The 13,121-nt window shown below is 54.7% G+C and overlaps 1 protein-coding gene across 1 annotated transcript in view; it reads right to left on the bottom strand.

The window, feature by feature from the left end:
* Positions 1 to 13,121, bottom strand: part of ZC3H3 (zinc finger CCCH-type containing 3) — a 236,009-nt gene that overhangs the window by 28,781 nt on the left and 194,107 nt on the right. The window contains 2 exon segments of the mRNA XM_075352670.1: positions 8,194 to 8,357; positions 8,428 to 8,603. Coding sequence (XP_075208785.1) covers positions 8,194 to 8,357; positions 8,428 to 8,603 — 340 coding nt within the window.

Consider the following 13,121-nt stretch of genomic DNA (forward strand, 5'->3'; position numbering starts at 1 on the left):
GATGCAGCGTATCAGGCGGGGATTAGATTGTCAGCTCCTGGGGATGATGGGAGTGATGCAGCGTATCAGACGGGGATTAGACTGTCAGCTCCTGGGGATGATGGGATTGATGCAGCGTATCAGGCGGGGATTAGATTGTCAGCTCCTGGGGATGATGGGAGTGATGCAGCGTATCAGACGGGGGATTAGATTGTCAGCTCCTGGGGATGATGGGAGTGATGCAGCGTATCAGACGGGGATTAGATTGTCAGCTCCTGGGGATGATGGGAGTGATGCAGCGTATCAGGCGGGGATTAGATTGTCAGCTCCTGGGGATGATGGGAGTGATGCAGCGTATCAGACGGGGGATTAGACTGTCAGCTCCTGGGGATGATGGGAGTGATGCATCGTATCAGACGGGGATTAGATTGTCAGCTCGTGGGGATGATGGGAGTGATGCAGCGTATCAGACGGGGTATTAGATTGTCAGCTCCTGGGGATGATGGGAGTGATGCAGCGTATCAGGCAGGGATTAGATTGTCAGCTCCTGGGGATGATGGGAGTGATGCAGCATATCAGACGGGGGATTAGATTGTCAGCTGCTGGGGATGATGGGAGTGATGCAGCGTTTCAGACAAGGGATTAGATTGTCAGCTCCTGGGGATGATGGGAGTGATGCAGCGTATGAGACGGGGGATTAGATTGTCAGCTCCAGGGGATGATGGGAGTGATGCAGCGTATCAGACGGGGATTAGATTGTCAGCTCCTGGGGATGATGGGAGTGATGCAGCGTATCAGACGGGGGATTAGATTGTCAGCTCCTGGGGATGATGGGAGTGATGCAGCGTATCAGGCGGGGATTAGATTGTCAGCTCCTGGGGATGATGGGAGTGATGCAGCGTATCAGACGGGGATTAAACTGTCAGCTCCTGGGGATGATGGGAGTGATGCAGCGTATCAGGCGGGGGATTAGACTGTCAGCTCCTGGGGATGATGGGAGTGATGCAGCGTATCAGGGGGGGATTAGATTGTCAGCTCCTGGGGATGATGGGAGTGATGCAGCGTATCAGACGGGGATTAGATTGTCAGCTCCTGGGGATGATGGGAGTGATGCAGTGTATCAGACAGGGGATTAGATTGTCAGCTCCTGGGGATGATGGGAGTGATGCAGCGTATCAGACGGGGATTAGATTGTCAGCTCCTGGGGATGATGGGAGTGATGCAGCGTATCAGACGGGGGATTAGATTGTCAGCTGCTGGGGATGATGGGAGTGATGCAGCGTTTCAGAAGGGGGATTAGATTGTCAGCTCCTGGGGATGATGGGAGTGATGCAGCGTATCAGACGGGGGATTAGATTGTCAGCTCCTGGGGATGATGGGAGTGATGCAGCGTATCAGACGGGGATTAGATTGTCAGCTCCTGGGGATGATGGGAGTGATGCAGCGTATCAGGCGGGGGATTAGACTGTCAGCTCCTGGGGATGATGAGAGTGATGCAGTGTATCAGGGGGGGATTAGATTGTCAGCTCCTGGGGATGATGGGAGTGATGCAGCGTATCAGACGGGGATTAGATTGTCAGCTCCTGGGGATGATGGGAGTGATGCAGCGTATCAGACGGGGATTAGATTGTCAGCTCCTGGGGATGATGGGAGTGATGCAGCGTATCAGACGGGGGATTAGATTGTCAGCTCCTGAGGATGATGGGAGTGATGCAGCGTATCAGGCGGGGGATTAGATTGTCAGCTCCTGGGGATGATGGGAGTGATGCAGCGTTTCAGACGGGGGATTAGATTGTCAGCTCCTGGGGATTATGGGAGTGATGCAGCGTATCAGGCGGGGATTAGACTGTCAGCTCCTGGGGATGATGGGAGTGATGCAGCGTTTCAGACGGGGGATTAGATTGTCAGCTCCTGGGGATGATGGGAGTGATGCAGCGTTTCAGACGGGGGATTAGATTGTCAGCTCCTGGGGATGATGGGAGTGATGCAGCGTATCAGACGGGGATTAGATTGTCAGCTCCTGGGGATGATGGGAGTGATGCAGCGTATCAGACGGGGATTAGATTGTCAGCTCCTGGGGATGATGGGAGTGATGCAGCGTATCAGACGGGGGATTAGATTGTCAGCTCCTGAGGATGATGGGAGTGATGCAGCGTATCAGGCGGGGGATTAGATTGTCAGCTCCTGGGGATGATGGGAGTGATGCAGCGTTTCAGACGGGGGATTAGATTGTCAGCTCCTGGGGATTATGGGAGTGATGCAGCGTATCAGGCGGGGATTAGACTGTCAGCTCCTGGGGATGATGGGAGTGATGCAGCGTTTCAGACGGGGGATTAGATTGTCAGCTCCTGGGGATGATGGGAGTGATGCAGCGTTTCAGACGGGGGATTAGATTGTCAGCTCCTGGGGATGATGGGAGTGATGCAGCGTATCAGACGGGGATTAGATTGTCAGCTCCTGGGGATGATGGGAGTGATGCAGCGTATCAGACGGGGATTAGATTGTCAGCTCCTGGGGATGATGGGAGTGATGCGTTTCAGACGGGGGATTAGATTGTCAGCTCCTGGGGATGATGGGAGTGATGCAGCGTATCAGGCGGGGGATTAGATTGTCAGCTCCTGGGGATAATGGGAGTGATGCAGCGTATCAGACGGGGATTAGATTGTCAGCTCCTGGGGATGATGGGAGTGATGCGTTTCAGACGGGGGATTAGATTGTCAGCTCCTGGGGATGATGGGAGTGATGCAGCGTATCAGGCGGGGGATTAGATTGTCAGCTCCTGGGGATAATGGGAGTGATGCAGCGTATCAGACGGGGGATTAGATTGTCAGCTCCTGGGGATGATGGGAGTGATGCAGCGTATCAGGCGGGGGATTAGATTGTCAGCTCCTGGGGATGATGGGAGTGATGCAGCATATCAGGCGGGGGATTAGATTGTCAGCTCCTGGGGATGATGGGAGTGATGCAGCGTATCAGGCGGGGGATTAGACTGTCAGCTCCTGGGGATGATGGGAGTGATGCAGCGTATCAGGCGGGGGATTAGACTGTCAGCTCCTGGGGATGATGGGAGTGATGCAGCGTATCAGGCGGGGGATTAGACTGTCAGCTCCTGGGGATGATGGGAGTGATGCAGCGTATCAGGCGGGGATTAGATTGTCAGCTCCTGGGGATGATGGGAGTGATGCAGCGTATCAGACGGGGGATTAGATTGTCAGCTCCTGAGGATGATGGGAGTGATGCAGCGTATCAGGCGGGGGATTAGATTGTCAGCTCCTGGGGATGATGAGAGTGATGCAGCGTATCAGACGGGGATTAGATTGTCAGCTCCTGGGGATGATGGGAGTGATGCAGCGTATCAGGCGGGGGATTAGATTGTCAGCTCCTGGGGATAATGGGAGTGATGCAGCGTATCAGGCGGGGGATTAGATTGTCAGCTCCTGGGGATGATGGGAGTGATGCAGCGTATCAGGCGGGGGATTAGACTGTCAGCTCCTGGGGATGATGGGAGTGATGCAGCATATCAGGCGGGGGATTAGACTGTCAGCTCCTGGGGATGATGGGAGTGATGCAGCGTATCAGACGGGGATTAGATTGTCAGCTCCTGGGGATGATGAGAGTGATGCAGCGTATCAGACGGGGATTAGATTGTCAGCTCCTGGGGATGATGGGAGTGATGCAGCGTATCAGGCGGGGGATTAGATTGTCAGCTCCTGGGGATAATGGGAGTGATGCAGCGTATCAGGCGGGGGATTAGATTGTCAGCTCCTGGGGATGATGGGAGTGATGCAGCGTATCAGGCGGGGGATTAGACTGTCAGCTCCTGGGGATGATGGGAGTGATGCAGCGTATCAGGCGGGGGATTAGACTGTCAGCTCCTGGGGATGATGGGAGTGATGCAGCGTATCAGGCGGGGGATTAGACTGTCAGCTCCTGGGGATGATGGGAGTGATGCAGCGTATCAGGCGGGGATTAGATTGTCAGCTCCTGTGGATGATGGGAGTGATGCAGCGTATCAGACGGGGATTAGACTGTCAGCTCCTGGGGATGATGGGAGTGATGCAGCGTATCAGACGGGGATTAGATTGTCAGCTCCTGAGGATGATGGGAGTGATGCAGCGTATCAGGCGGGGATTAGATTGTCAGCTCCTGGGGATGATGGGAGTGATGCAGCGTATCAGACGGGGATTAGATTGTCAGCTCCTGGGGATGATGGGAGTGATGCAGCGTATCAGACGGGGGATTAGATTGTCAGCTCCTAGGGATGATGGGAGTGATGCAGCGTATCAGACGGGGGATTAGATTGTCAGCTCCTGGGGATGATGGGAGTGATGCAGCGTATCAGACGGGGATTAGACTGTCAGCTCCTGGGGATGATGGGAGTGATGCATCGTATCAGACGGGGATTAGATTGTCAGCTCCTGGGGATGATGGGAGTGATGCAGCGTATCAGACGGGGATTAGATTGTCAGCTCCTGGGGATGATGGGAGTGATGCAGCGTATCAGACGGGGATTAGATTGTCAGCTCCTAGGGATGATGGGAGTGATGCAGCGTATCAGACGGGGGATTAGATTGTCAGCTCCTGGGGATGATGGGAGTGATGCAGCGTATCAGACGGGGATTAGATTGTCAGCTCCTGGGGATGATGGGAGTGATGCAGCGTATCAGACGGGGATTAGATTGTCAGCTCCTGGGGATGATGGGAGTGATGCGTTTCAGACGGGGGATTAGATTGTCAGCTCCTGGGGATGATGGGAGTGATGCAGCGTATCAGGCGGGGGATTAGATTGTCAGCTCCTGGGGATAATGGGAGTGATGCAGCGTATCAGACGGGGATTAGATTGTCAGCTCCTGGGGATGATGGGAGTGATGCGTTTCAGACGGGGGATTAGATTGTCAGCTCCTGGGGATGATGGGAGTGATGCAGCGTATCAGGCGGGGGATTAGATTGTCAGCTCCTGGGGATAATGGGAGTGATGCAGCGTATCAGACGGGGGATTAGATTGTCAGCTCCTGGGGATGATGGGAGTGATGCAGCGTATCAGGCGGGGGATTAGATTGTCAGCTCCTGGGGATGATGGGAGTGATGCAGCATATCAGGCGGGGGATTAGATTGTCAGCTCCTGGGGATGATGGGAGTGATGCAGCGTATCAGGCGGGGGATTAGACTGTCAGCTCCTGGGGATGATGGGAGTGATGCAGCGTATCAGGCGGGGGATTAGACTGTCAGCTCCTGGGGATGATGGGAGTGATGCAGCGTATCAGGCGGGGGATTAGACTGTCAGCTCCTGGGGATGATGGGAGTGATGCAGCGTATCAGGCGGGGATTAGATTGTCAGCTCCTGGGGATGATGGGAGTGATGCAGCGTATCAGACGGGGGATTAGATTGTCAGCTCCTGAGGATGATGGGAGTGATGCAGCGTATCAGGCGGGGGATTAGATTGTCAGCTCCTGGGGATGATGAGAGTGATGCAGCGTATCAGACGGGGATTAGATTGTCAGCTCCTGGGGATGATGGGAGTGATGCAGCGTATCAGGCGGGGGATTAGATTGTCAGCTCCTGGGGATAATGGGAGTGATGCAGCGTATCAGGCGGGGGATTAGATTGTCAGCTCCTGGGGATGATGGGAGTGATGCAGCGTATCAGGCGGGGGATTAGACTGTCAGCTCCTGGGGATGATGGGAGTGATGCAGCATATCAGGCGGGGGATTAGACTGTCAGCTCCTGGGGATGATGGGAGTGATGCAGCGTATCAGACGGGGATTAGATTGTCAGCTCCTGGGGATGATGAGAGTGATGCAGCGTATCAGACGGGGATTAGATTGTCAGCTCCTGGGGATGATGGGAGTGATGCAGCGTATCAGGCGGGGGATTAGATTGTCAGCTCCTGGGGATAATGGGAGTGATGCAGCGTATCAGGCGGGGGATTAGATTGTCAGCTCCTGGGGATGATGGGAGTGATGCAGCGTATCAGGCGGGGGATTAGACTGTCAGCTCCTGGGGATGATGGGAGTGATGCAGCGTATCAGGCGGGGGATTAGACTGTCAGCTCCTGGGGATGATGGGAGTGATGCAGCGTATCAGGCGGGGGATTAGACTGTCAGCTCCTGGGGATGATGGGAGTGATGCAGCGTATCAGGCGGGGATTAGATTGTCAGCTCCTGTGGATGATGGGAGTGATGCAGCGTATCAGACGGGGATTAGACTGTCAGCTCCTGGGGATGATGGGAGTGATGCAGCGTATCAGACGGGGATTAGATTGTCAGCTCCTGAGGATGATGGGAGTGATGCAGCGTATCAGGCGGGGATTAGATTGTCAGCTCCTGGGGATGATGGGAGTGATGCAGCGTATCAGACGGGGATTAGATTGTCAGCTCCTGGGGATGATGGGAGTGATGCAGCGTATCAGACGGGGGATTAGATTGTCAGCTCCTAGGGATGATGGGAGTGATGCAGCGTATCAGACGGGGGATTAGATTGTCAGCTCCTGGGGATGATGGGAGTGATGCAGCGTATCAGACGGGGATTAGACTGTCAGCTCCTGGGGATGATGGGAGTGATGCATCGTATCAGACGGGGATTAGATTGTCAGCTCCTGGGGATGATGGGAGTGATGCAGCGTATCAGACGGGGATTAGATTGTCAGCTCCTGGGGATGATGGGAGTGATGCAGCGTATCAGACGGGGATTAGATTGTCAGCTCCTAGGGATGATGGGAGTGATGCAGCGTATCAGACGGGGGATTAGATTGTCAGCTCCTGGGGATGATGGGAGTGATGCAGCGTATCAGACGGGGGATTAGATTGTCAGCTCCTGGGGATGATGGGAGTGATGCAGCATATCAGACAGGGATTAGATTGTCAGCTCCTGGGGATGATGGGAGTGATGCAGCGTATCAGACGGGGATTAGATTGTCAGCTCCTGAGGATGATGGGAGTGATGCAGCGTATCAGACGGGGATTAGATTGTCAGCTCCTGGGGATGATGGGAGTGATGCAGCGTATCAGACGGGGATTAGATTGTCAGCTCCTGGGGATGATGGGAGTGATGCAGCGTATCAGACGGGGATTAGATTGTCAGCTCCTGAGGATGATGGGAGTGATGCAGCGTATCAGACGGGGATTAGATTGTCAGCTCCTGGGGATGATGGGAGTGATGCAGCATATCAGGCGGGGATTAGACTGTCAGCTCCTGGGGATGATGGGAGTGATGCAGCGTATCAGACGGGGGATTAGATTGTCAGCTCCTGGGGATGATGGGAGTGATGCAGCGTATCAGACGGGGGATTAGATTGTCAGCTCCTGGGGATGATGGGAGTGATGCAGCGTATCAGACAGGGATTAGATTGTCAGCTCCTGGGGATGATGGGAGTGATGCAGCGTATCAGACGGGGATTAGATTGTCAGCTCCTGAGGATGATGGGAGTGATGCAGCGTATCAGACGGGGATTAGATTGTCAGCTCCTGAGGATGATGGGAGTGATGCATCGTATCAGACGGGGCTGTGGGGGGGCTTGTGCATCGGTTGCGGGGGGGAGGGGCTTTGGGGGGAGGGAATGTGCAGCGGCTGCGCGCGGGGGGGGGGGGGGGCTTGTCCACCGCCTGTAGGGGGGGCATGTGCACAGGCTGCAGGGTGGGGGGCATGTGCACTGGCTGCGGGGGGTGGGGGGGCTTCTGCACCGGCTGCGGGGGGTGGGGTTGTTGGGGGCACGTGCAGATGTCGCTCACAGCCTCCTCGCTCGGGGAGATTCTGCTTCTTCTGCCCAGGATTTCGGCGTCTCAGCACAGGAGCGTCGGGGGCGACCTTCCTCGCAGTTGGGGGTCCCGGCTCCGTTACTGGGAATACATGGAGCCGTGCGATGCTCGCACCTGAATTATTTATCCTGCAGACATATGGCCGGCTCTGCGCCGCGCTCCGCTTTCTGCGCTCCGCTCTCTAGAGGTCAAACCTGGAGGTGAACTCCGCTGAAATCTCAAGCTCCAATATCTTATTTATGGGGTCAGTGGTGATCCCGGGGCGGGGGACCCCTGTGCAGGACGCGGCGGAGGCTATGTCACACTGGTACACTGTGACGAGGCCTGCAGCGGTGGAGCACACAGCAGCAGTGCCGCACTCCCATAACCTGTCTGACCGCTTACACGCTGCGCTCGTCACCAATACTGGCATCTAGAGGGTTAACCTGCTGCAATGGACTAGCGCCATGTAAGGGTTACCTGCGCTCTCCGGAGACTTAACCGTTTCCGCGGCGGCCGTCCCGTCACTGGCAGAGGAGCAGTTCAGAGAGATGAAGGACGGACAGGCCTGGAGGCCGCTGCTGCCCGGGAGCTCCTCATCATCGGTGGTGGTCGGCCGGTCGCTGGTGCTCAGTGGTGACGTCCTGTAACACATGGGGGTCAGCGCTCTGTATGGGGAGGGGGACATTACACTGCAGTACGGCCATTACTTACCCGGCTGGGTCCGCCAGCGTCCGCCTCTGCTTGGCGCTGCTCGGTGTCCTCTCCGGCTGTGCCGCTGCGTCCAGCCGCCTCTTTCTCTGGCGGTGCTGCAGTTTACATTGGGAACCCTGAAGACATTTCCCGTCCCGGGAGAAGTCCGGGCACAGCAGCGTGTGCTTCTTCTTACACTGCAGGGAGGAGCACACATGACAAGGACTGGGCATGCTGGGAGCAGTAGTTGCAGCACTGCTGCCGATGATTTCTGATCCACGCCTCTCATGTGCACACACCAGTCCGGCCCGCCGTCCCCCCGCTATACCCACCGATCACCGGGCGTGCAGCACGTCTGACCCCGCGCACTCTCCAGCTCCTCCGCACAGTCTGCACCTGAATGGGGACCACACATTGTGAGCCAGGACAATGGCGGGGGCAGGACGCCGCAGCAACAACAGTAACCCGCAACAGTGTGTGCTGCAACAGCGGCACTGACAACCGTACCTACAGGCGGAAATCCTACAGCCGCGCAGGTAAGGACCCTGACCTACCGCCTGTAATATACTCCAGAGCTGCGCTCACCATTACATTACTGATCCTGACCTACCTCCTGTATTATACTCCAGAGCTGCACTCACTATTCTGCTGCTGCAGTCACTGTGTACATACATTACATTACTGATCCTGAGTTACCTCCTGTATTCTACTCCAGAGCTGTACTCACTATTCTGCTGGTGCAGTCACTGTGTACATACATTACTGATCCTGAGTTACCTCCTGTATTATACTCCAGAGCTGCACTCACTATTCTGCTGGTGCAGTCACTGTGTACATACATTACTGATCCTGAGTTACCTCCTGTATTATACTCCAGAGCTGTACTCACTATTCTGCTGGTGCAGTCACTGTGTACATACATTACTGATCCTGAGTTACCTCCTGTATTATACTCCAGAGCTGCACTCACTATTCTGCTGGTGCAGTCACTGTGTACATACATTACTGATCCTGAGTTACCTCCTGTATTATACTCCAGAGCTGTACTCACTATTCTGCTGGTGCAGTCACTGTGTACATACATTACTGATCCTGAGTTACCTCCTGTATTATACTCCAGAGCTGCACTCACTATTCTGCTGGTGCAGTCACTGTGTACATACATTACATTACTTATCCTGAGTTACCTCCTGTATTATACTCCAGAGCTGCACTCACTATTCTGCTGGTGCTGTCAGTGTGTACATATATTACTGATCCTGAGTTACCTCCTGTATTATACTCCAGAGCTGTACTCACTATTCTGCTGGTGCAGTCACTGTGTACATACATTACTTATCCTGAGTTACCTCCTGTATTATACTCCAGAGCTGTACTCACTATTCTGCTGGTGCAGTCACTGTGTACATACATTACTTATCCTGAGTTACCTCCTGTATTATACTCCAGAGCTGCACTCACTATTCTGCTGGTGCAGTCACTGTGTACATACATTACATTACTGATCCTGAGTTACCTCCTGTATTATCCTCCAGAGCTGCACTCACTATTCTGCTGGTGCAGTCACTGTGTACATACATTACATTACTGATCCTGAGTTACCTCCTGTATTATCCTCCAGAGCTGCACTCACTATTCTGCTGGTGCAGTCACTGTGTACATACATTACATTACTGATCCTGAGTTACCTCCTGTATTATCCTCCAGAGCTGCACTCACTATTCTGCTGGTGCAGTCACTGTGTACATACATTACATTACTTATCCTGAGTTACCTCCTGTATTATACTCCAGAGCTGTACTCACTATTCTGCTGGTGCAGTCACTGTGTACATACATTACTTATCCTGAGTTACCTCCTGTATTATACTCCAGAGCTGCACTCACTATTCTGCTGGTGCAGTCACTGTGTACATACATTACATTACTGATCCTGAGTTACCTCCTGTATAATACTCCAGAGCTGTACTCACTATTCAGCTGGTGCAGTCACTGTGTACATACATTACTTATCCTGAGTTACCTCCTGTATTATACTCCAGAGCTGCACTCACTATTCTGCTGGTGCAGTCACTGTGTACATACATTACATTACTGATCCTGAGTTACCTCCTGTATTATCCTCCAGAGCTGCACTCACTATTCTGCTGGTGCAGTCACTGTGTACATACATTACTGATCCTGAGTTACCTCCTGTATTATCCTCCAGAGCTGCTCTCACTATTCTGCTGGTGCAGTCACTGTGTACATACATTACATTACTGATCCTGAGTTACCTCCTGTATTATACTCCAGAGCTGCACTCACTATTCTGCTGGTGCAGTCACTGTGTACATACATTACTGATCCTGAGTTACCTCCTGTATTATCCTCCAGAGCTGCACTCACTATTCTGCCGCTTTTGTGCAGTAGGGGCGGTGCAGGGCACAGTATGAGGTCTGGTTGGGTGAATGGACACAGCAGGGAGAGGAGTTGATTGGTTCGAGGTTCCCTGTGCAGGACATTGATGCAGAACTACAATTCTCAGCATGCCCACAGATTCAGAAACCATGCATGGGAAGAATAGAAGAATGAAAGGATTAAAAGGGAAGTGAAATCAGAGGGTGAGGGGTTAAAGGAGCAGCTGCACCCCCTTCTCCTGGTTTCTCGGAGCAGCTGGTGCCAGTGCAGGAGGGGTTAATGTGGGGTTGTGGGGTTCGGGGCTGGTGGAGGTGTCATGTGAGGTGAGGGCAGGCGGGCGCTCGCTGCTCGGGGGCTTCATTCCGCAGGGTCACTCGATGCCTCCCACCTGTCGGGGGCAACTAATTATACACACTGTGGGACGCCCGCCAGCCACAGGGGCCCCCGCCAGTAACCCCTCACCCGCTCACAGAGGGCCTGATAACAGAGAGCAATCGCTGCTGGTGCCCAACCAAGGTCACACGCTGACCCACCATTATCCCTCACACTGCCGGACAGGGGCCCCCATTAACCCTCACACTGCCGGACAGGGGCCCCCATTAACCCTCACACTGCCGGACAGGGGCCCCCATTAACCCTCACACTGCCGGACAGGGGCCCCATTAACCCTCTCATTTCCGGGCAGGGCCCCACCATTAACCCTCTCATTGCCGGGCAGGGCCCCAACATTAACCCTCTCATTTCCGGGCAGGGCCCCACCATTAACCCTCTCATTGCCGGGCAGGGCCCCACCATTAACCCTCTCATTGCCGGGCAGGGTCCCCATTAACCCCATTTCCACTGAACGAACAAATAATTATTGACTCTTGACCATCCAAAATAAAGTTGTGAAAATAGCGGCAGACATTAACCCCTTCACTGACAAAAAAAGCCAAAAGAGCTCAAAGGACCTGCAGGATCAGCTGCTGAAGGGGACGCAGGGGGGCATTAACCCCTTCAGTCCCTGTTTCACAACCTGGGGGGGAGGTGCAGGTTAGGCAAAACAATTAACCCTTCCATTATCACCTACAAGGAGGTCCCAGGAAGGCTCCAGCCTATTAACCCTTGCAGCGCCGGTCCCTCGCTGCCGCCATATGTCCCCATTATGTAAGCTGTAGCATGATAGCTGGGCACAGTGACCCCCCGGATGCCCCCCAGTAATGTCCCCCCCTCCCCCGGGGCAGGCGCAGCTGAGGAGCAGCCGCTGAGCACTCGCCCATCACTCATCAGTGACTGGTAACTGGGGATTGGGTTTCCCTCTCTATTAGTGCGCGGCTCCCTCTGACATTTGTCACTTAGTGAAGAATCCCCCCCACCCCCCACCGCCGCCAACAAATGATTTATCCCTACAAATCCCAGCAACATCCAGCAATGCCCGCGCCGCCAACATCCAGCAATGCCCGCGCTGCCAACATCCAGCAATGCCCGCGCCGCCAACCTCCAGCAATGCCCGCGCCGCCAACATCCAGCAATGTACATTATTTCCTGTAATCTGCAGTAGAACATAAGGGAACGAGAAATCACAGCACCCAAAAGCTGCAATACAGGAATCTGCCGGTGCTGTGACCGGTTCTGGGGTCTGGACGTGTGATCAGTGCAGCCCTCATCATTAGCGTCCGGTGCTGTGACCGGTCCCGGGGTCTGGACGTGTGATCAGTGCAGTCCCCATCATTAGCGTCCGGTGCTGTGACCGGTTCTGGGGTCTGGACGTGTGATCAGTGCAGCCCTCATCATTAGCGTCCGGTGCTGTGACCGGTTCTGGGGTCTGGACGTGTGATCAGTGCAGCCCTCATCATTAGCGTCCGGCGCTGTGACCGGTCCCGGGGTCTGGACGTGTGATCAGTGCAGCCCTCATCATTAGCGTCCGGCGCTGTGACCGGTCCCGGGGTCTGGACGTGTGATCAGTGCAGCCCCCATCATTAGCGTCCGGCGCTGTGACCGGTCCTGGGGTCTGGACGTGTGATCAGTGCAGCCCCCATCATTAGCGTCCGGTGCTGTGACCGGTCCTGGGGTCTGGACGTGTGATCAGTGCAGCCCCCATCATTAGCATCCGGTACTGTGACTGGTCTTGGGGTCTGGACGTGTGATCAGTGCAGCCCCCATCATTAGCGTCCGGTGCTGTGACCGGTTCTGGGGTCTGGACGTGTGATCAGTGCAGCCCCCATCATTAGCGTCCGGTGCTGTGACCGGTTCTGGGGTCTGGACGTGTGATCAGTGCAGCCCTCATCATTAGCGTCCGGTGCTGTGACCGGTCCCGGGGTCTGGATGTGTGATCAG

Source organism: Anomaloglossus baeobatrachus, chromosome 6 (assembly GCF_048569485.1).
Source record: "Anomaloglossus baeobatrachus isolate aAnoBae1 chromosome 6, aAnoBae1.hap1, whole genome shotgun sequence".
In the NCBI taxonomy this organism is placed as follows: Eukaryota; Metazoa; Chordata; class Amphibia; order Anura; family Aromobatidae; genus Anomaloglossus; species Anomaloglossus baeobatrachus.